At 43.9% G+C, this 23,294-nt stretch overlaps 1 protein-coding gene across 1 annotated transcript in view; it reads right to left on the reverse strand.

The window, feature by feature from the left end:
• C3H11orf53 (chromosome 3 C11orf53 homolog) overlaps positions 1-22,593 on the reverse strand; it is a 31,477-nt gene extending 8,884 nt beyond the window's left edge. Inside the window, exon 1 of the mRNA XM_038322216.1 lies at positions 22,411-22,593. Within this exon, the coding sequence (XP_038178144.1) occupies positions 22,411-22,593 (183 nt within the window). The remainder of the gene's footprint in view (positions 1-22,410) is intronic.
• Positions 22,594-23,294: the final 701 nt, after the last annotated feature.

Genomic DNA, 23,294 nt, shown 5'->3' on the forward strand with positions numbered 1-23,294 from the left:
AGATCTCTGATTCCACAAACTGGACTGTAAAAGTCTCCTCTCTTTTCTAATTATCTCTGTCGTTCATATAGAATATGTCTAGTTCTTATTCCATGGAGAGCTTTTCAAATATTTGAAGATAATCCATCATTTTTGAACTGTCATGATTTCATGCGTGCTCGTGTGTACATGTTTATGTGTGTGTGCGTGTGCATGTATAAGTGTGGGGCACATGTGTGCCTGTTTTAAGACCAAAAGAGGCCAATCTCATCCACCTTGCTTTCCGAGGCAAGGTCTCATCGGAATCCTTGGGGATCAATGACTGAGTGCGGCTGGCCAGCATGCCCCAGGGATCGTCCTGTTTTTGTTTTCACGGCTCTGGGGTTACATGCTTGTGCCATCATGCACAGCTTTGTGTGTAGGTGTCCGGTATGAAACTCAGGTCCTCATGTTCGCGTGGTAAGCACTTTACCAACTGAGCAGTTTTCTCGAGAGCGCCCCTACCAGCCGTCTTCTTAGTCACTCTCTCTGCTACAAGGCAGACTGCAGACTGCTGGATCAACACTTTATTCCACAGTCCCAGGGCCTGGGACTCTGAGGCCATGGCTTGGTTTTTTGATGAGGGTCCCTTTCTGGCTTGCAGTCTTCTGAAGGTGACTTCAAGTGACACCCAGAGATCATGTATCCAGTATGATGATTACCTCCAAGTCCTCCACATATCACCATGCCGGAGGTTAGAGTTCCATCTGAGGAATCGTGATGTCTCAATCACTCAGTGTATCGCACTGACTTTGAATTCTGTCTTCCAGGTAAAATATCATCGTGCAACCACTCAAGAGCAGCACTGTATTTAAGAGTGAAGGCTCTAGAACCAATATGTCTATGTTGGAATCCCAGGCCTGCCTCATTTTTGTGAATTTTGGGTACATGAAAATTGAATTAGAACATAGGTGTGGAGTGCTTAAAATAGCACCTGGTGCACAGTAGCCCAGCTGTGCTAAATGGATGTTGTTACAGTAGTCCCCTCTTATTATGAGGCACAGATACACTATTTTTCCTGCTTATACATACTAATCAAGTTTAGCTTATAAATCAGGCTCAGTAAGAGACTGCTATTAAGAATATAGAACAGAATTAATACATTATTCTTTAACAAAATTGCCAGCATCTCTTCTCTCTAGCTTTGGAGTGAGTAATTATTAAGTGGAACAAGGGTGACACAGACCTAGGCTCTGAGATGTTGTGATGTTGGCCTGGTAACCAAGAAGCGTCTTTCCTTTAGCTATGTTGGGTGGAGGTAGAACCCGGGCCTGTGAAGGCCAGATAGCAGTTCTCTATCACTGAGCCACCTCCCCATCCCAAGGAGAAGGCTTCTGATTGGCTGGAGTGCAGATAGCATTCACGCTGCAGACATACTGGACAGAGGTCAAACTCATCTCCTGGGCAGGACTTGGTGAGATAGCAGAGGTTTCATCTGTTCCTTAGCATGGCATACAATTATGAGTTAATTCATTTATGAAATCTCCGTGGCTTATTTTAAAACTGCTGTTCTCAGGGGCTGTCTCTGACGGTTTTGCTGGCTTTTGGGACCCTACCCCTCATACTGGGCTGCCTTGCCTAGCCTTAATACATGGGGAGGTGCTTAGTGTTACTGCAGCTTGATATGCCATGCTTTATTGATACTCATAAGAGACCTGCCTTTTCTTGGATGAAGATGGTAGAGAAGGGGATTGCAGGGAGGGATGGGGAATGGGAGAGAGAGACTGGGAGGGAAGTGGGAAGGCTGCAGCTGGGTCATAAAATAGATGGATAAACAGCAACAGCAACAGCAACAACAACAATCTGCTGTTCTCAGTGAATTACTCAAGAGAGTAATTGGGCAGAGAGGATGAATATAATGCAATTTCGTTTTTAGACAGGGTCTCACTGCAGAGTCCAAGCAGACCTTGAACTCAGGCTTGGGCTTCTGTCTACTGGGAGTACGGGTGTGTACTGACACCCCTGGCTACATTAGTTAAGTGGCAGATAGGAACTCAGAGATGGCCAGAGAGGGGCAGATCTGTTTGACTAAATCATAGATGAGCTAGGTTGGGGCACATGCCCCCCCCCATGCTGCCAGGGCCCCCACTATTCAGCATTCCTCTTCTGATTCTGATTGTCTGCCAGTGTCTCTCCTAGAAGGACTTGACAAAGCTCTGATACCTTCCAACTTTTGTCTGAGTCTCCTTTGCAGCAAGGTGAGGTTGTGGCGGGGTCGTTTGCTCTTCAGGGTACTTCTCTGGTTGAATCTACTGTGGCCCCACCTTTCCCATTTCTGCTCCTTCTCTAGCCAAGCTGTGGCAAGGATGATGTTATGAATGAAATCTTAGTTTGATGCCTGAGCCTTTCAGACACTCTTTAAGTCCTAGCACCATGGATTCCCCCAGACATCACTCATCAGCCCGCGTGACTGCACCAGGCTGTGCTGCAGCCAGGCTGCTCCCTCTGGCTGACAAAGATCCATGTGGCTTCTACAACTCTGCTCTCAGAGTTTCCCTTCCATCACCAACCCTGAACCTCTCATTCTTTTTCTCCTTCTGCATAATCTTCATCATTACCGTGGAAATACCAGGATGACTCCCGCCCAACCCGATTTTAACACCGAGGGTTCTACCAATTATGAGTCTAGTTCATTTTATCTATGACTTGACAAAAAGAAGTCTCTTGTGTTCTTTCCCTCTATATAATTTCACCTTGTGCCCACTGTAGGGATTATCACTATTTCCGTTCTTTATGGTCACTCATAAAACTTTACCATGCAGATTTAACAAGGCCTACAAACAGTATCTTAAAACTTCTCCCGAAAGACAAGAGCCCAAGGACGTTAATGCTCACTGCCATTTCGCTGTGGTATTTTTTTTTAAACCTTGGCCTGTTTTATTCTTAAAATCAAGCAACCACAATTAGACATCACTGTTACATTAAGCAATTCTCTACTGTATTTAGTTCTGTGTTTACCTTTTCTCTGGCCAGTGCTCTTCCACACTCTCTGTATTAGTTTCATCATCCAAAAGCAATTCTTTAGAAAACCCCAGTAATGTGCTTTTGTTCAGTAAACTCTTTCAGATTTTATTGATCTAAAGGTACCATTGCTTTTGACCTTGTGTAGAAGGTAATTCTAATTTTATAATTAGAACATTTAGTATTTAATTTCCTGGCACTTTGAAAGCATAAGACTACTATCTTCGATTGCCATAATTTCAGTTAGGAAGTCTGTATTATTCTTAAAGCGATTCTGTGTGACAAGTTTTCTTTTTGTGATGTTTTTAAAATAGAACCCCCCCCACCTTTTAGGTTCTTCAAGCTCAGCTTATATTGTCTGGAGGTAGATCCCACTCCTCTTTATTCTGCTTGGGCAGGATGTGCTTTGTGTCTTTGCATGTCTGGGATTTTGAGTCTTTCATCAGGTTAGGACTGTTTTGAACCATTATTTCATTAACTATTACTCTATCCCTATTACAACCCCTGAGACTACTTAGATTTATTTTGGCTCTTTTGCTTTTATACTCTATGTTCTACAACCTCCTCTTGTTTACCCTCTATCCATGATTTTATGTCTCTTCACATTTGTTAGAGACTGGTATAAATTTCCTCAGATCTCTTTGGTTCACTAATGATTTAATTGTATTTTGCTGCTTAACTCATACATTAAGTTAAAAAATATCTATTTATGTGCCCGAGTGTGCTGGCGTGCATGCACACATATGTGAATGTGCACACATGTGTGAGTGGAGGCCCTAAGTTGACGTCAGGATCTTCTGCAGTTACCCTCCACCTTAGTTTTTGAAACAAGATCTCTCATTGAACCTGGAGCTCACTGATTTGGCTACACAGTCCATGAAGCAAGCTCCTGGGATCCTCCCATCTTTGCTCTTATGGACTGAGCCATCTCCCCAGATCCATATCGAGTTGTTTTTAGTTAATATTTTACATTTCCATTGTGATAAATTCTGTTTTAAAGCTCGCTTAGTGATTTTTGTCTTCAAAAGTATCAGAAATCTCATTTTATTGACTATGAGGCTGAATCATTGAAGGAATGCACAAGTTTCTCTCTAGGGCAGGTTGTTGAGGTGGCAGAGGATAGATTCAACCAGGAACTCTGATTTCAGAGCCCACTTCTTCACCACCAGGCTACCTTCCAAGAATTTTAATAATTTGAAAATATAAGTAGAAATGCACCACTATTTTAGAAAAATTTAGCTTAAAGGAGAGTTAATGGCATTCAGAGAAACTATACAATTTTCAAGCTCACAGAACTATCAGATGGAACTGGATACTTCTGAGATGCGTATACATGTGTGTGGCTGTAGGTATGTATATCTGTGTAAATATATACATCTACACACAGGATATATTTTTTCTTAATTTTTCCCATGACATTTCACTTTGATGGGGGCCAGATTTATTCAGGCATCATTTACATGTACTAACATTCATTGATCTTAAATATCCAATTTGATATGTTCTGACAAATTCTGATAAGCCCTTACAACCCAGCACCAGAATCTTGTTACCGAGCACTTTTATTGAATTAATTATTCTGTAGTTATAATCGGTGTGTGTCCCCCTCTGTGGCCAGGAACTAGCCAAATGAACCATATTAAAAGCCACTCTTAACACACATCTCTCCAGTTCATTTCACAGAACAAAGAAGAAAGAGCCGTGTGTGACTGGGGAGGACTTCGCTGGACAGATTCAGGGATTGGGGTTTACTTCTCCATCGCGGCATTCTCGGATTTCATAGGTTAGGAGAGAGCAGCCTCGGCCAGACGAGCTTCCTTCCCCAGGTGATGGGGCAGCTCACTCCCTTTATTCTTCGCTCAATACACGGTATTCACTCAGTTCCTTCCCCTCCTACCGCTAACACTGGGTTCCATATTTTGGAGTCCCTAGCTTGTGACCATGCAAGATGGTATATAATTTTTATTTTGCATACTGCAAACAACAGGATCCTGCAATACCAGGTAGCCAAATTTAGAGGTTTATATTTGAATGAAATTTGCCCATCTGCAACTTCCTGTAGCTAGCAGGGCAGTCTCACAGCTGCCCCAAAAGCCCCTCCATGGAAATGAGTTAATTTGAACTAATAGGTCACCAAGGTAGTAAAGTGATAAGATTAGGAGTTTCCTTTGCGTACATTTATTGCCATTTTTATGACCCTATAATATTTTAGGTGCCATTTGAAACACTGGCATAGTGTTTCTCTCGCACTGTTAAATCCATTTAAAAAATAATTACAGAGTTTGTAAAGCATCTTCTTAAACTTGAAGATATTGATATTGACTCTTCAAAAGCAATGGTGATAGCTGTTGGTGAGTAGGTAGTATCTCCAAGGTATTTGCAACACTTTACACGTTGAGCTTCTCGCTACCATTGTGCCCATGCTTGGGAGGCAGGTCCATCTAGCACCACATTTTTGCATCTGCATTTAGATCCGCTTCAGGTCACGTGATTTCACTCTTTGTAATGAACGTAAAGTTATGCTGACGTCCACACACACTACCTTCAAACGGTTACCCCTGTTAGGCTGCCACACGTTTTCCTGCCGGTAAATAAAGATGGGCATAGAGAATTGGGTGCGCTAATGTGATAAATATGTTGCCGAACCCAGGGAAATCCGATCCATGTCCTATCTCATACGGTGCCTACACTTCCTCAAACATCTTCTAAGGAATCTGACTTCTTCTTTTTTTTTTTTGCAGAATTTGAAACACATTTCCCTTACGGACCATGTGTCTGAGTCGTACAATTAATCACAAACAGGACAAGCGCTGCGTGATGCCTAGAAATTCCAGGTATGAGCGTCTACGGTGTGCCGATGACTTCACACACCGCTACCTTAGCAACTTCTGGGTGCTAGTTCCTCAGCAGAGTCATGAAGTTCATCAGCCAGCCCTGACGTGGAAAACCACCACAGGGCTTCACAGGTGCTGGAAGACAAGAATCAGCTGCTCAGATTAGGAGCTGCTTAAGGAGACGAGCCCCCTGTGAAAATAAACTGTGACTACCTTTTCTTGGATGCTCCTCCCGTCGGGAAGTAGAGTCACTGATCTCCTGAATTTAGGGTAGCGGGTTGTGGTTTGAGTGGACTGATCAAACATGGCCAGAGGGACAGGTAAATTTCAGATCTTAGGCCTCAAGGGGATTTGAAGGTTGCGTCAGTCACTACCCTTTGCCTTCCTCAGAAAGGGAGTCTAGCCTCCTGGAGGGCAGGAGACCCTGTGAAGGGAAAATGAGGTGGCCCTGCCAACAGCCAGCAGCACCAACTACCAGCCAGGCAAAGGAGAATGCTCCTGGCCATGCGCTTCCGCGGACACTCCAGCTAAATGCAACTGCATGAGGAGCCCCGGCAGACAACAAATGAGGATCCGGACGACACCCAAAACTGTAAGAAACAACAGTTGTTTTAAACTGCCAAGGCCAGTTTCTTAGGCAGCAGTTGGTAGCAGATATATGTCTAGGAAAAGTAGCTCATGAGAGCCAATGGCTGTTCTGGCTTTCTGCAAGTGGGAGATTAGGAATCAGGTTAGTGAATGTGCTGAGGATTTAAATTTGAAGCCTGAGGAAGGGGTCTAGGAAGCCCCAGGTGCAAGGAATCCCACGAGCCGAGCTTTGGTAGGGAGAAGCTTGGCTTCTCTGTAAGGAGCAGAGAGTAGCCTGCTCAGGATGTTTCATTCTGATTCCCACAGAAAACAATATATCATGTGCCCATTGTGCTCCAGGACTGGAGTGATTCCCAGAAGCACAAAGGAGACGTGGATTTTGTAGTTAACGTACGGATTCCTAGCGACAATAGTTATACAAATGCAAGGGTAATTAGAGTAGTATTTAGAGTAACAGTTGAGGCTGAGGGAACCACCACTTCCTGTAGCTGCTTCTTGTCAGGCTCGACATCAGGCATTATGTACGTGACACTCATTTTTAGTGACAAATGTGTGTGTCTCACTTACATAGATGCGTTTGTGTTCTCTTCAGTGCGCTAAGCGTTCTCACCTACTGTTCACCATGAATCTTTGGATGACGTTATAGGTATCCTCTAGTCTATAGCTTGACCTGTTCACGGTCACGTGACACAGCCTGGGTTCTTTTTTTTTTTTTTTTTTTTTGGTTTTTCGAGACAGGGTTTCTCTGTGGCTTTGGAGCCTGTCCTGGAACTAGCTCTTGTAGACCAGGCTGGTCTCGAACTCACAGAAATCCGCCTGCCTCTGCCTCCCGAGTGCTGGGATTAAAGGCGTGCGCCACCATCGCCTGGCCTGGGTTCTTTCTAGATCTGTTTAACCACAATGAGGTGTAGGTAGAGAAGCCAGGGCAAAGAGGAGAGTTGGAGTAATTGGCTGTCTTGAGAGGATGGATTTAATATCATAGAATAGGTAACCCCCCACCCCCGAATCTAGTCTAAAAAGATGAAATCACTCAGCAGATTGGAGAAAGATGTGTCACTGTGGGGAAAGCACGGCTTAGGATGTTTACAGCAGCGTGTCCGAGGTGTGGGAATGCGAGCAGGAAGTGTGAAGACAGGAATGATGAAAAGCCAGGGGAAGTCACAGGAGCACGGTTACAAAGGGCCTTTGAGCCACGCTAAGGGCTTGGACTTTGTCCACTAGTGGCATTGACCGCTCAGAGTCTCGGTGGTACACACGCAATGGAAGAGCTATTCTGGAACACGGATGCTGATGCAGAAGCCACGGGTCTGGGGTTGTTGGCAGAGTGAGTGTCCAGCTGTTAGAGTCCAGCAGGGTCCTGATGATGAGGGGACTCAGGAGGCTGGCATGTGACACTTCTGTCTTTGTCTTTCTGTTTGGCATCCTTTTAGAGGATTTACCAGGAAGGCTGGTTCATGGCTGTATCGCTGAGAGCCATCCCGACCATCTCTCCTGGACACTGTACAATTCCCAGGGCTCCCTTCCTCTTTGCTTCACCACCATTACCTTCTCACGATGTGCAGAGGGGCTAGGACGTCCCTATTTACAAGATCAAAGGTCTGTAGATTCTTCCATGATTTAATTTAACAGCGAATTGTGTAGGTTCAGTCTTAAGGCCAGTGTCAATGTCTAATTGAGGAAGGGGTAGTGAAGCATCCTTATAAACACTTGCCTTATGTTTACAAAGCCACTCTTTGTGTGGTATGTCTTCATTCTTCCTAGCCTGGGCCATAGGACCCACATCATTTATGTAAAAGGAATAAGTGATTGTTTTAAAGCTTAAAAAACAAACACAGAGGCAAAGTGTCACATGAAAGCCGTGTTCTAATTCTAAGGGAAAGGAACTTATCATGAAATTTACAAATTTACTTTTGTAATCGTGTGAGGATTTATATAACATACGTGTGCAAATCCGTCACCCTGACGCATCAACTTAGGTCCCGATGAGTTGTTACAGCAAACGTGTAAGAACACACATGAAACTGAATGTAGTGGATAAGCGGGGGGGTGGGGGAGACTTCCATAGGCTTCTACTGCACACTTCCTACTTGAGCATTCTCTTTGGCAGTTGCACAATGTTTTTCTTTTGTAATTAAAGCAATTAGTTAATCAATATTAAAATGGATGTCAGGTCTTAGATCCTTACGGTTAATCTCAAATGTTTGAAAAAAAATGATTCCGACTGTCTAAATTTCTGAGCCATGAGCTATTTTATGTCCCTTGGAAAGCCCACATGGTTACAGAATTCCAACTTTTTTGACAGTTTCTTAAGATTTCATTTTCACAGTTCTCCTGCTTGGCACCCAATCTGTGCAGGCTGTCTCTGTAAGGAAGGGTCTGCTGCTGCCTAAGTTACAAAATAAAACATTTTTACAACCCGGGCTTTCGGCATGCCTTTGAAATGCTGTTTGTATTTGTGGAGCGACTGGGAAGCACTTCGGCCAGCATGGATCCCGCAGAACCTCAGACCTGCCAGATGGACCTGCCACGGTTGTTTTGCTGTAAAACCTGATTATTTTTGCAAGCTGCATGAAAGAATCCACCACCAGGAATGATTTTAAGTTTCATGACATTTAAAAAGAAAATTCCACGGAACCAATAGGACAGCTGAGAAAATAAGTTCCCTATGAAAGGTTCGCTTTGATTATTATTTAGCATTTTTTTTCTCCTGTAATTGTGAAAGAGCAGGTGGCTGGGTGGGGACCACAGAAAGCTCTGGAAATGTGGTTCAGTTCTCCAAACAGGGCAGGACAGTGGTCTAATTAAAGTCAGACAAAAGGCGGTTTGGAAAGCCTTAGAAAATAAAGTGTTCATTCAAATGAAGACCAACCATATCATGTGTGTCCCTAGATTCAAACAACGGCATTTTGCGTTTACAAGGCATTGAGTGCTCAGAAAATGTTGTTATTGTTGTTGTTTTAATTCCTGGGCTCACGAAGGGGATTATTTAGCAGTGCTAACAACATGCTAAACACTGTGTTTGAGAATAAGCAAAAGCTGTGGGGGAGATTCTCTCTGGTTAGACGTGGGTTCTTTTTACCAGAGAACTTTGGCAATTTAAAAGGGAATAAGATGTGGATTTTTCTGTGGAAAATTTAGAAAATAAAAGTAAGGTAAAATGAAATAAATATATTAAAAATTAAAGCTTTTTAAACAACTTTAATAACCAAACAAGCATGAGGCATTCCTCAAAATATAAGAAAATATCATCAAGGAAAAATAAAAACCCAAGAAAATGCATAGGCAAGCAATATAATCTTACTGAAACCAAAGACATTGTAGGATTGGTTCCATTTATGAGTGCTGCGGAGGTGAAAAATAATTTTAATGGTTAAGTTTAGGATATCAGGGCAAATCGTGGGTGTACTCTTTAATAGCCATGCCACTGACTCTTTTGCACTCATATGCCTTCAGAGCTTGGGGCGCCTTGTCCAAAAATTTACAACCCCTGATCCTAGATGGCATTTGTACCCCAACAGTAGCTGTGAGTTTATATGATCAACTCCATGCTTCTAAAACATGGGTAATTAGCATCAGAATTCACTTTACATTGCTCCTTCCAGTCAGCGTAATCATTAAAGGGCAACCGGTGTACAAAATGCCAAGGTCTATTAGTAGGTAGGTGTGTGTGTGTGTGTGTGTGTGTGTGTGTGTGTGTGTGTTGATTGAAATTAAGAGATCCATATTAGGAAAGGGTTTCATTTGTCTTTTGCATTGGGTCCCAGGAAATGAGAACATTGGTAATCGTCATCCTCCAATCTCTTCCCTTATTTCCCTATGAAGGGAAGGCATAAGGATGCTGCCTTCCTCTTTCTCCAGTTACTGTTATCTTTGCTAACGCCGACTTTCATTCGTGGTATGGCTGCTGTACTCTTGAACTCACAGCAGATGTGACCACCTGCACAAAATCTATACAGCCTGCCGACATTCTGGTCTGGAGGGGGAGGGAGCTCATGAGGTCCTGCTGCTTCAGAATATACACCATAGCTGGTAAATGAGAAAAGACTTGTTTTCTTTATAGTCAAGCCATGGTAAAGGTGTACTAGCTCCTGCAAACGACTCCTCACCTGTGCGTCTATCAGAAACACTATTGAGAATCATTGGGTCATTCCAGAAGAAAGAGACACGGAAATAGAAGGGGATTAAATTGGGAAGAGGAAGGAGGAAATCAGTGAGAGGGGAAGGGCATGAGGGAGGATAATAGGGCTCAAAATATATGCAAGTTTAAAATGTCACAATGAAACTCATGGATAATTAATTAATATATCCTAATACAACATCAAAACATGAGCAATGCGCTTTTGTGTGTGTAATGATGAGAGAATTCTGCATACCATGGGAGTAGGATCACATCTAGGGATGGGTCCAGGGACTACATGTTCAGGAATCCTCCTTCAAGTGGGAGTTGATCTGCGAATGAAGTTCATGTGTTACTCTGCCTACCTGAGGAAGCAAGAGCCACACCAGCTCCTCGAATCAGAGTTGTCACCACAAGATGCAGCAGAGGGTAAGCACATAAGACTAGAAAGGCAGAGACAAACAGGTCCTGTGAGCCCGAGGGACTTTTAAGAGGATGGAAAGGAAGCTTCTTCAAGGTCCATGTGTGACATGATTGGATTCTGGCTCAGGAGGCTGGGTGGGACCGTGGAGAGACCCATGAGATCTAGCGGTCTAGGGGAGAAGGAAATGACGGACACGGGCACGTGCTAGCAGCAGATTCCGGAGTCAAACTGGAGAAAACTGATGAAGGGAAAGAGAACTTTGGGGGGGGGGTTAGTTTCTTTTCAAATATATTGGAATCACAGGAAAGGGATGTCTGGTTTTGGTCTGGGCTGGGTGGGGCATTCCCCGAAGAGTCTACACACCCGTTGCAATAAGCACGGAGATTTACATGTGGATAATGCGGAGCACAAGACCAGAACCCATCATTACGTATGAAGCCTGGAGCTCGATGTGAAGACCTGAAAAATAATGGTGATGCCAAACCTTGTCTCACCTTGGTATGGATGTATACATCTAAGGAGGCAGTAGAGTTGAGGGCGTAGCTGGGTTGGTTGAATTCTACTCTAGCATGAACGAATGCTAGGACTAAGAAAGCCAGGCATGGTGGTGCACACAAGCAATCTAGAGCCATTCTCATGTAGCCCAGGCTGGCCTCAAATCCACTATGTGACTGAAGATGACTTTGAACTTGTATTCCTGCCTCCCCCTCCAGAGCTCTAGATTGCCCAGTAAATGACAGCTATGGTGATTAGTGTTTGAGACAGGGTCTTGGGTAGTGTTCTGTTCATGATGTAGTTGAAGAGGACCTTGAACTCCAGATCCTCCAGCCTCCATCTCCCCAGTGCTGGGATAGACAGGCATGTGTCACCATATCCGACTATTTATTATTGTTATTATTATATGGTGATGATGATGATGATGATCCTGGAGATAAGGGATGAAGTCAGATCAATTGCACCACCGGTGCCAGTCCTTGACCAGATATTAAAATTCCTGTCAGGCTATTTGTAGGCCATGTGGTTGCTTTTGTGTTTTATGTGATTTTTCTCTTTTCCATCTTCCTTGAGAAATCCAACTTATAAAAAAAAAAACCCAGTTTAATCTGAGGAAAGAGGATTTATCTTTCTCAGAATACAGAAGGGCTTAAGCTTAACCTTAGAGGTTAGGGGTTGGAGTTTGGTGTGAGTGTGTGTGTGTTGGGGCATGGGTAGAATATGTTGTGAGGTCTGAGGAATTTTTGAGTTAGGAAGAGTTCTGCCTAGTGGGGAGAAGGGGGCACTTTGAGCTGTGGTGAGCACTGATCCCCTCTCTTGTACACCTCTCACGAGACCCTCCTCTCACCCTCAGGAGCCGCAGCTGCAGGAAGTTATAGCAGGTTAGTAAGCGGGTAGCAAATCCTGGCTTTGATCTTCTGCCTGCCGTCTGAAATGAGGCTTTTTGTGAAATGGGGTTTCTGATGACTAAGTCAAACCCTTCTTAAGGAGGAGAACGTTTAGGACTGCAGAGCGAAGCGGTTGGAGTAGCTCAGCGCTAGCTGTTAGCTTAGACTTTTAACCGTAGCTGTCCTGGCCCACGAAAGGAAAGAGGGTGACATTAGCTTAGTGTTCAAGTGAGACAAGGAGAGAGCTGAGCTACCCATAGGTGAATGAAGATGGGGTGCAGGTGCATAACAGGGTGTTATTTGGTTTCGAAAGAAGGAAATCCTGTAATTTGTGGCAGCCCAGATGGAACTGGATGCCATGATGTTACTACATGTTCTCAGTCATATCTGGAACCTATTCAGGTCCATCTCCTAGAGCAGTTGCCAGAGAGACTGGGAAGGGTCAGAGGGGATGTGTGTGGAGAGAAGGGGAGGAGCATGTGAATACTGTAGGTAGGATGGTGCACGTGAATACGACAATGGTTCTTAACCTTCCCAGTGCTGTGGTCTTTTAATATAGTTCCTCATGTGGTGGCGAGCCCCAATCATAGAATTATTTTTGTTGCTACTTCGTAACTGTAATTTCGCTACTATTATAAATTGTAGTGTAAACGCCTGTGTTTTCTGACGGTCTTAGGTAGCCCCTGTGAAAATGGTCATTTGGCCCCAAAGAGGTCTCAACCCACAGGTTGAGAACCGCTGGAGTAGAAGAAAGAACTGAAGGCTTCCTTGCACAGCAGCATCAAACTCTGGCTGATGACTGACTGTGCATCCTACATAGCGAAACAAGGGAATGACCACTGTTGGAGGGGACGGCTATGCCAGGTGCTCTGCTTGATTATATACTGTACAAGTAGATCGAGAGATCACATTCTACTGTAAATATGTATACTTATAAACAAAAGACCTCAAACCACAAAATTTAAGACTGCTGGCCCTTGTGCCTGCCATTCTGCTGCCTCATCCACTCATGGGAAGCAATTTTTTTTTCTGAGCTACAGAGTTAATGGTTTGACGAGTTTCCGTTGTGTTAGAGACAGTACTAATGAGCGTGGGGAATGGATGATTCCCAGGCCTGCTCTCAGAACACCCCATGATCTCGTGGATGTCTGCCTGGGGTTGGTACTCACTGTCTCTGAAGTGTATCAAGTGGTGCCGTGTGCCAACTGTTCTAACACCCAGAAAAGCTACTACAGGCTGAGCCCTCCGAACACATCAGGTGCTGTACCAGGCACTCCATAGACATAACCTAATGTCACTCTTGTCATTGCCTAGGTTGGGTATTACTGTCCCCATCTCTGTGGGACAAGACTGAGACTCAGAAACCAGGTTTATCTTCTACTGATGGAGTCTAAGCCTGATCCATAATTCTGAAAACAAGCCCCTGGTCATTCTACCACATCGCCATTCATCCAGAAGGGATGGGCAGAGACATCAAAACATCAGCAGGGGTAGGGCATATTTTCCAAGAGCATATTTGAGAAACTGTTCTAAGCAGGGCCAGACATGTGTTTTGAAGGGCTTGCTTTCCACTTTCTCGCCTGTCCAGTCTGCAGACAAAGTGGGCTCACCTTCTTCATGTGGCAGACAGGCAGGTTTTGCTCTCCCTTCCTTTGACCTTTGTCCCCTAGTGCGCTCTGTTGGGCTCTACTGCTCCCTGCCTCCCCGAGTCATCTTCCTTGAAACTCCATTTATCGATCGCCTATGCTGTGGTAAGTCCCTGGCAAAGATTAACTGTGACTTTTATGATAACCTTGGCAGGGTTTAAGGAAAGGTAGAGAAACCTTAGCCAAACACACAGTGTGTAGGTGACGGAGTTGGGGCACGGATCGAGGTAACCTGGGCATACAGCCTAAGTTCTTCACCACGCTTCTTCTTGTCTTAGATGAACTATGACTGGTGCCTGGGTGACGGTGGTCTCCAACAGCAGCTCAAGGAAGCTGCAAAGTCAGGACAAGCTACTTCTCAGAGGCTCATTTTCAGATTATTCCTTCAGCCATCTACTGTGTGGTGTGTGTGTACGTGCACATGTATGTGCGGTGTTATCTGTGTGTGCACGTATGGAGGCCAGAGGTTGACTTCAGGCATCTTCTCCTGCATGTGAGATATGCATGTGTGTTTGCACACATGTTTGCGTGGGTGTGGGCACACCTATGTTTGAGAGTGTGCACCCACATGTGGCGGCCTGAGCTTGGTGTTGGGAGCTGTCCTCCATACTTCTTCCACCTTCCTGACATTTGTAAGAAGTTTAGGACACAGGAACTCTGGTCCTTATGCTTGTGTGGTGAGCTCTTTACCATTGAACCATCTCCTCAGCCGGTCAACATCATCATCATCATCATCATCATCATCATCATCATCATCATCATTATTTTGAGACAGAATCTCTTGCTGAACCTGGCTGGCTGGTGAGCCCCAGCAACCTGCGTATCTCTGCCCTTCCCTCCCTGGCTCCAGCACTGAGGTTATTGATGGATACTACCACTCCTAGATTTTACTTGAGTGGGTGGGATGCAAACTGAGGTCCTCATGCATACCAGAAACATTGTTCCCTGCTGAGCCACCAAGTCATCTCCCTAGCTCCCAGGAGATACCAAACTATCTCCCTAGCCCCCAGGAGACACCAAGTCATCACCCTAGTCTCCAGGAGCCATCAAACTATCTCCCTAGCCCTCAGAGACTATTTTAAATGCTAAATAGCATGATAAGAACATTTGAAAATGAATAACCAAAATGAAGAGGGTAAAAGAAGAGGACAATTTTTTTAAAGGTCTTAGAAATGAAATACCGAGGTGTAGTCCAGAGGAGGAACTAGGCAGAACCAGTCAAAAGGTCTGATACCCAGTACTGGGGATTGTGGTTCACAAAATTTTACTGTTGGGGACCTTTGTCATAGAAACACATTGCAAACCAGGCGGTGGTGGCGCGTGTCTTTAATCCCAGCACTCGGGAGGCAGGGGCAGGTGGATCTCTGTGAGTTCGAGGTCTGCAAGAGCTAGCTAGCTCCAAGACAGGCTCCAAAGCTACAGAGAAACCTTGTCTCAAAAAACCAAAAGAAAAAAAAAAAGAAACACATTGCAATGATTCTTGTCACAGAAGAGTAACTATGTACAGTGATGTGTGTGTGTGTGTGTGTGTGTGTGTATTCATCTGTGTATATGTTAAGATGCATCACTATGGTAACCAGTTCACTATCTACATGTTATTTCATAGAATCACATTATAAATCTCAAATATATGAAATAAAATTTATTTAGAAATGAATACTGAGACTGGGGAGATTGCTTAATTGGTAAAATCCTTGCCCTGAGACCAGTAGGCCTTGAATCTGATCCCACAGTCCTCAGGGAAATACTGGGCATAATGATGGGAGTTTGCAATCCCAGAGAAAAGGCAGTGAAGACAGATGCTTGTCTGGGGCGCCCTGGGCAGTCAGCCTTGAACAACTGGTGAGTTCCAGCCTAGTAGGAAACAGTCCTAAGGAGTTCCTAAATCACATTTGAGCTTGCTCTCTACATACATGTGTGGACACACAGATGTGCATACCCTGCTCTTGCCACAAACGTGTATAATATACCTGCATACACACAGAGATAAATAAAAATAAAAGTGAATGCTGAGATGAGAGGTGGCTTAGAGAAATGGTTCAACTCTAATTACTGACAGGGGCACCAAGGCTCAGGAAGGAGGATGGGATAAACTCCAAACCACTTTAACTGACTGCAGTGAGGGCCTTAAAGAGACTACACTAAGCCAGCAGCAGACTGTCTCTGGGGGCAGAAGAAATGTCTTGACTATGTTTTCTACTTTCGGGGCAGTCAAAGAAACTTTTGAGATGACATAATATACGGTTTCCAGTTGCGTGTTGCCCCCTCCCCGCTAGAATTTCGCAGGAAATCCAGATGCAAATTACAGATCTGGATGTCACAGGTTTGTATTCGGTGGTAAATGGAGCGTGCATGTGATTGGCAGAGCCCAGCAGCCGCTGGGCAGGGAGCTGAACAGACTTCCCACAGTGGCCTCAGCGCAAAGACAGTCCCCAGCACTGCGCTTGCCAGGGGACAGCTGTCCTGCATTTAGCGTTTTCACACCTCTCGCAGAAGAGCAAACATTTGCAATGACTACAGGCCATAAAGATGCTAGATCTAGATGGTACCCATTTACCTTCTGTTCAGAGTTCCCTTCACTTTGACCCTCTGCCAGGCTCTGTTACACTACTCAAGATGTTTTCATCAGGAAAATGATTAAGACCAATTATTAACCCAGACCCCCAGCTGACAATATGGTCATTTCCCCAATGCCCTTGACTGAGACTTCAGCAGCAAATTGAAGTAGAAGGACTTAGGACTGGGTAGACGAAGAGCAGAGGTGTAATCACTGATAGCTGAGAAGCTAACACTTGGGGTTGAAAGGAAAGAATCACACCATGTGAAAGTAAGTTTGGCTTTGCGTTGATTTTATTCATTCAAGACGGCATAGCTCAAATATTTCCTACACGGAATAGTTCTTGGCATTTCCTTCAGTTAAAGGCTTTCAAAAGAGGAGCCAGATATTTCTATTTATTTTTTCCTCATGTTTATGTAAAATATTAACTCAAGCCTTCACATCTGCGTGGCTATTGTCACTAAGTGCAGCATTTCCGTGGGCGTGCTCAGAATGAGAGCCATCACCATCTCCACCAATGTGTGGGCGAGATTAAGTACCAGACTGTGGTTCCACGCCCTTCTTATTCTCCCACATACGACAAGGTACTCCCCTACCCTCCCACACAATTGAAATTCCAAACAGTTTTTCATTCTCCCCTCATGCCAGCTGCTGGATAGTTAGTGATTCTAGATGAATCTTTATGATTGCTTAAGAAAAACTTGATTCGTGAGCTAAATAGTCTGTGAACCATTGACTGAATTTCAAAACGGAAGAGAAAAATGGTGGCAATTAGGCCTATTGATTTTCTTTTTTCTCTATAGATAACAGAGCTTATTGAATTTTATGATGCTATCTTTAAAAATTTAAATGATTAAATGATTAGCTTTTAGGAATTCAATTGTTGCAGAAGATTTCATTGGTCAGAAATCTATTTATTTTTGGCACCAGGTGTTAGCAAGTGGTATCTACTTATTCTGACAGAAATCCAGTGATGTAGTGAAGAGTAGTTGGAAGAAAAATGCAGGAAATTCACAATTTACAAGCACATAGACGCAGCACTTGCGCAGCCATCATATAACAGGTAAAACAGATGAAGGTGATTTTGTGAAAATCTTGCTTGACACAAGATTTTTGTTTTATGATATTTTCCAAAACTTTACTGCAAAATCATGAGAGTTGAGAAAATTTTTGGTAAAGATAGAAAACCACAGCTGTGCCACCTTACTCAGAGGGTGGTCCAAGGACCCAGGTGGTGACAAGGGCATCGAACAATCTGGAAGGAGATCGGATGAGGGGGACCTAACTTTTCATAATCCATGCATGAGTTTTCTAAGACAACTGTAACCTACTACAATGAGCATCTGGACGTGCTCTCATGGTTCTGAAGGCCAGGCATCCCAAACCAGGCTCTTGGCAAGATTGTCCCGGCTACGGTACTCACTGAGGGACCTATCTTCAACCCGCTTTTGCAGGTGCCGGGATTCCTTGATTTGCTGCCTCCAGCCTCTCTGCTAAAGGGGTCGCTTTTCCTCCTGCATCTTCTCTGTGTCTCCATCCCAAACCTCCCTTAGAAAGACACATCTGATTGCATTAAGTGCCCGCCCAGGTAAACTCCTCTCAAGATACTTAATCTTGCATCTGCCCACTGGTCCCAGAGGATTAACTTAGGATCTTTGGGAATTCAGTTTTGGGTTGGGGCCATTCATCACTGACTGTTAGCCATTCTGCCAGTTGAAGATTTTAAGCATGCCTCATGAGTAATGTCCTTGTTATAAACCCATCTGAGGCTGAAGACTCACTGTGTCTGTATGTAGCAGTATGGAGAAAAGGAGGTGATCTAAGCACTGGTCATTAAATCAGAGTCCTGAGAGTGAGGGTCTTCTGGCTGTAGGGTGCTCCCCAATTTTTGCTCCTTGAGTCACATTCACAGCAGGGATAGAAATAGGTCTTCAGAGTGGGCGGTGACTGATGGGAACACTTTTCTAGACAGATTTCTCAGTATTCTTAAATAGTAAGCAGACAGGAAAGTCAATTCAGAGATGCTTAAAGTTTAAACAAGCTCACATATGAGTTACATATTTAATCACGGAAGCGTACACATCACTAAAGTGGGAAAGACGATGCGAGCACTGAGATGATACAGTGAGAACAGAGAGTTAAGGTCCATTTGGACACCTAGAATGGCCTGCCCAGACCATGGCTGCAGGCGACCCACTTTTCTGTTACCAGTTTTCTTTTTTATCTGGTATTTATTCTCTCTCATATTCTCTCTCTCTCTCTCTCTCTCTCTCTCTCTCACTCTCTCTCTCTCTCTCTCTCATATTCGCTCTCTCTCTCTCTTCATGTGTCAAAGGTTGTTCTCCTTTAGTCCAGTTTAGTTGTCTTTTTAAATATGGAATTAAGACTCAACAAATCTACTTTTTCAAACTGTGCACTTTTTAAAAAATAAAAAATTATGTGTTCTTGTCCATGTGAGGGTGTCTGTGTCTGTGTGAGGGTGTCCATGTCTGTATCTGTGTGAGGTTGTCCGTGTTTGTGTCCATGTGAGGGTGTCCGTGTTTGCGTGAGGGTGTCCATGTAGACCAAAGGAGGGCGAAAGGTCCCTTGGAGCTGGAGATACAGGCAGTTGTGAGCCCCTTGACTCAGATGCTGGGAACCTAACTCAGGTCCTCTGAGCCATCTCTCCAGTGTACCAATCCCTTCCTTTATCTTGTTTTCAACATATTTATCTGTAAAATAGGAAACTGTAAATTCAAATCTCAGAGGATAATGTGCCCATGGAATGAGAAAATACACAGAAAATATACTTTAATCTATCCTCACATAAACATAGCTATTTTCATATTGCTTGTGTGGTCATAAGCATTCAGCTTAGTGTTTGGCTATATGAATGTACACTTTTTATGTGTAGGTATTTTTCTTCTTACAGGTTTATTTGGTATTTAGCAGGCTGTCCACATGCTCCATATAGCTGTTTCCCAGTTTCTCATTGTAGGCCAATAGCAATGGGCTAGCTAGATAAGAGATAAGGAGCCACTGTGCTATGTGAGGCCAGGGCACTTGTTCTTTATTGTAAATAGCCATTTGCAAAAGAATTTCTCAAGGAGACTGTAGAAAGTCAAGATGATCATTCTCTGGCCCCATACCCACAAATGGGACAAACCCAAGCATCTGTACGTTATGAAATTAAATGATATGTTTTCAATATGCACCTCTTAGACCTCATCAGATGTGCTTCTTGGTGCAGTGGACAGAGGTTGGCAGAGAAATTCACAACTGGTCTGAGGGCAGAGAATAAGTGTGTATGGAGGGAGTGCTCAGACACACATGGGGCATCTACATCACCCCACTCTTCCAAAAGCCCAGGGAGCATTGCAGAAGAAGGGGTTGGAAAGATTGTAAGAGCCACGGGGAAATGAGGACCAGAGCAAAACAGCAGCCACTGGGCAGGGCAGGATCTCTGTGCTCATGCTACAAAGCAGCTATGTCTGTCCGCACAGACTGGGACAAGATGAGGACAGTTGCTATTCCAGCAAGGGGTCATAAAGAGAGGAGCTATGGGCAGCTGATGGCTTCCTGGGGAGGGAGAATCAGTTTTCTCAATGAGCATGGCCCTGAAAGGTTGACCGTGCTCTTACGGATGGCCCCACAGCTGTGAGTATATGGGAAGCACAGTCTGGACTCAGAGGGTTAAAGGAAGGAAAGGAAGCGAAGTTGGGAGGTGGGTGGTAGATCTGGGAAGGAATTGGGGGTGAATATGATAAAAATATATTGTATGGAAGTCTAAAAGATTTAATAAAATATTGATATTTAATTAATGTGACGTACTACTTGTGCTTATTTTATTTTATTTAAAAAAGAAAAACTTAAAAACAAAAATCTATGACTTGATATTTATAGGCCTTGGGCACAAAGTCCTTTGTTCTTAAAAACTTATATGAATTCACCATTTGGATATAGCCTGCCTTGTTTTCTTATATGGCACAACTTTTTTTTTTAAATAGAAGTCTGTAACTCTGCCTTCTTAGCTGTATGTAGATATTGATGATACCAAAAAGGTGTGAAATCTGCCCTAATGCACCCTGTACTGATACACAGCTCATTCCCTGCCTGTAGTGTCCTTATGTGTGCCTCTTCTCTACTTAATTTGATGTTTTCCTGGGACTTTTTTTTATTAGGTTTTAAAATTCAGTGTTCTCTTGTTTGAAGCTGTGGCTGAGCAATCCCCTCATTTGTGCATGGAAATGGTTCATTTTGAGTAGATTCAGAAACACCCCCACTCCACTCTCTCTGATTTCCCTCTCAGTCTGGTAATGATATTTTTAACACACCCTCCAGATGCTTCTGAGCAAGCACCCTGAGAAATATTGAATGGGAATCAGACAAGGAGCACAGCTGTTCAGATTTCTCTTATAAGCTGATCTGAGTGTTGAACTCAAAGGGAAGAGGCTGTTTGAAGGGAAGGGTAGCAGGGATGTGCATTAAAAGGTGTTCTTGATACAGAAGTTGATTCTGAAGCTGATCACTTACATTGTAGGAATTGCTACTGGAGCAGTATGGAGGGTGGTACCCACAATGCCAGCAAGTGTTCTGGAGGAAGTACTCCCCCTGTGTGCCCCATGCTAGATGCTAGATGTGACTGTTCCATTTACTCCTGGTTATATACACATGCCCAGCATTCGGGCTATTATATTAGTAGAATGCATGGAATTAACTTTTCATGTTAGCCTAATACTGTTGCCATTCTCTGGTCCCTTTTTGAGACCTGAGCACAGCTTATTAGGCACAGAGCAGAGCTGTAAGTACAGATGTTATTGACAGATACGAATGAAGCTCAAAACACCATGCAGGACATTAATTCCAGCACTTGGGAGGCAGAGGCAGGTGGCTCTCTGTGAGTTCGAGGCCAGTTTGGTTTACAAGAGCTAGTTCCAGGACAGGCTCCAAAAACTACAGAGAAACCTGTTTCGAAAATCCAAAAAACAAACAAAAAAAACATACCGAAAAACACCTACTGAGAATTTCAGAGGACTTATTATAAATCCCATTTGTTGGATATAGAATACAACGAATATAAAAGGTCCCTTCATGTTACAAATGGCCCCCTCATGTAACAGCATTGTATTCTCAAGCCCTGAGCCTTTCTCAAGCAGTGACTGGGAGATGTGGAAAAGTCCAGGCATACCCCATTTTTACTGTCCCTAGCTGAAGTAGTCAGCTAATTAGATCACGCAGCTCTGGAAACTTTGCTGGCAAACTCACATGCCTTGGGGTGATGAACAGTCAGATACTTTTACATTATGAGAACCCCTAATGATCATTTTGGTTGCTTCAATTTTTTGTTGCATTCAGAGACTTTTCCAGGCTCACATACACAGATGGTCCCTGGCAGACAAAGGCTCTCTCTCTACTCACGTTCTTTCTATTACACCAGGTACCTTAATAAGGAGGAGGGCTGGCATTTATGAACTGTTATTTGCATAACACGAAGAAGTAGCACATTCTATTTCCAGGGTCATATGAGCAATAACAGATGAATAGCAATACACAGAAAATTCCAGAAGTAAAACAAAAACCATTTGTAAAATGGGGTGAGGAGGACAATGGGGAAGAGTGTAGCAAATAAAAGTTCAAGCACAAACCTTGATGTCACTAATCAAGTTCACGGATACTATGACATGGGTGTCCTCAAAGAGGAAAGATTGCCCTTGCAGGGAGGAATAAAAATGTCAAAGTATTTCTGAAGCATGTCCTAGGTAAAGCATGTCCTCTCCCTTGAGGACAGTCAGAGCCAGGAGGCAAAAGAGTGGGTGATGTTAGGTAAAGGAGGAGAGGAGAGAGGGAACTTTAACAGAGGCTTCAGACCTGCAGGACCTCAGGTGGAATCGAATCAGCACTTACGTTGAGTCTGGAGTTACTTGTCTGTCTGGATCGCTTCTCTGCCAGGAGGTCTTTGACGGTGTGCTTCACTCTCACGCCCTGGTACACACGCTTGCTGTAATCCCCTGAGACTGAAGCAAATGGAAAAGTCACCATCAGGTACAGATGGGACCAGCAGGTCACTTGCCAAAGACTGAAGCGCATGGTGCTGCTTTCTCATTCGAATGAGAAAAATCTTGAATTTGAGATGGATTCAAATGAGTTCTATTTCCTGCTGCTTGATGAAAGTTTACCCACCCTCCGCATAGATGGAAGAGACATGCCTCTATCTCCTACACAGTGGCTCTTCAAAGTGACCTCTTCTTTCCCTTCCACTTGGTCAAGATTCGTTCCAATAAGATTTACAATTTATGCTTTGGTCACAAGATCAAGGGTTGGATGAACTTGGAATAATGCTCTTACTACACAGGAAGAAGTTAAATCCGCATGACCCAGGTTTCTATGAGACTGCATTCCGACCCCATTCTGTCAGCATGGGGATGTGGGGCAGAAGGCCAAAGTGGGTTGTTTGAGGATTGTTCCTAACAAGAAAGTCATCAGGGTTCTGTTTACTCATTAAATATGTTTAATCTTTAAAAGTCTGGTGATTGGATTTAAGGAATTGCTGCTAAAATCTATGTCAGTGGAGGCTGGGGAGAGGGCTCAGTTGGTAAAGTGTTTGCTGTGTTTGGGGGGGCCAGGGCTCTATAAAAAGCCAGGTATGGAGGTACACGCCTGTGATCTCAGCAATGGGGAAGCAGAGACAGGAAGATCCTTTGGACTTTCTGATCTAGCTGAGTCAGCAAGCTCCAGGGTCAGTGAGACCCTGCTTTAAAAAACAATGTAGAGAATGATGGAGAAAGATA

Source organism: Arvicola amphibius, chromosome 3 (genome assembly GCF_903992535.2).
Source record: "Arvicola amphibius chromosome 3, mArvAmp1.2, whole genome shotgun sequence".
NCBI classification, from domain to species: domain Eukaryota; kingdom Metazoa; phylum Chordata; class Mammalia; order Rodentia; family Cricetidae; genus Arvicola; species Arvicola amphibius.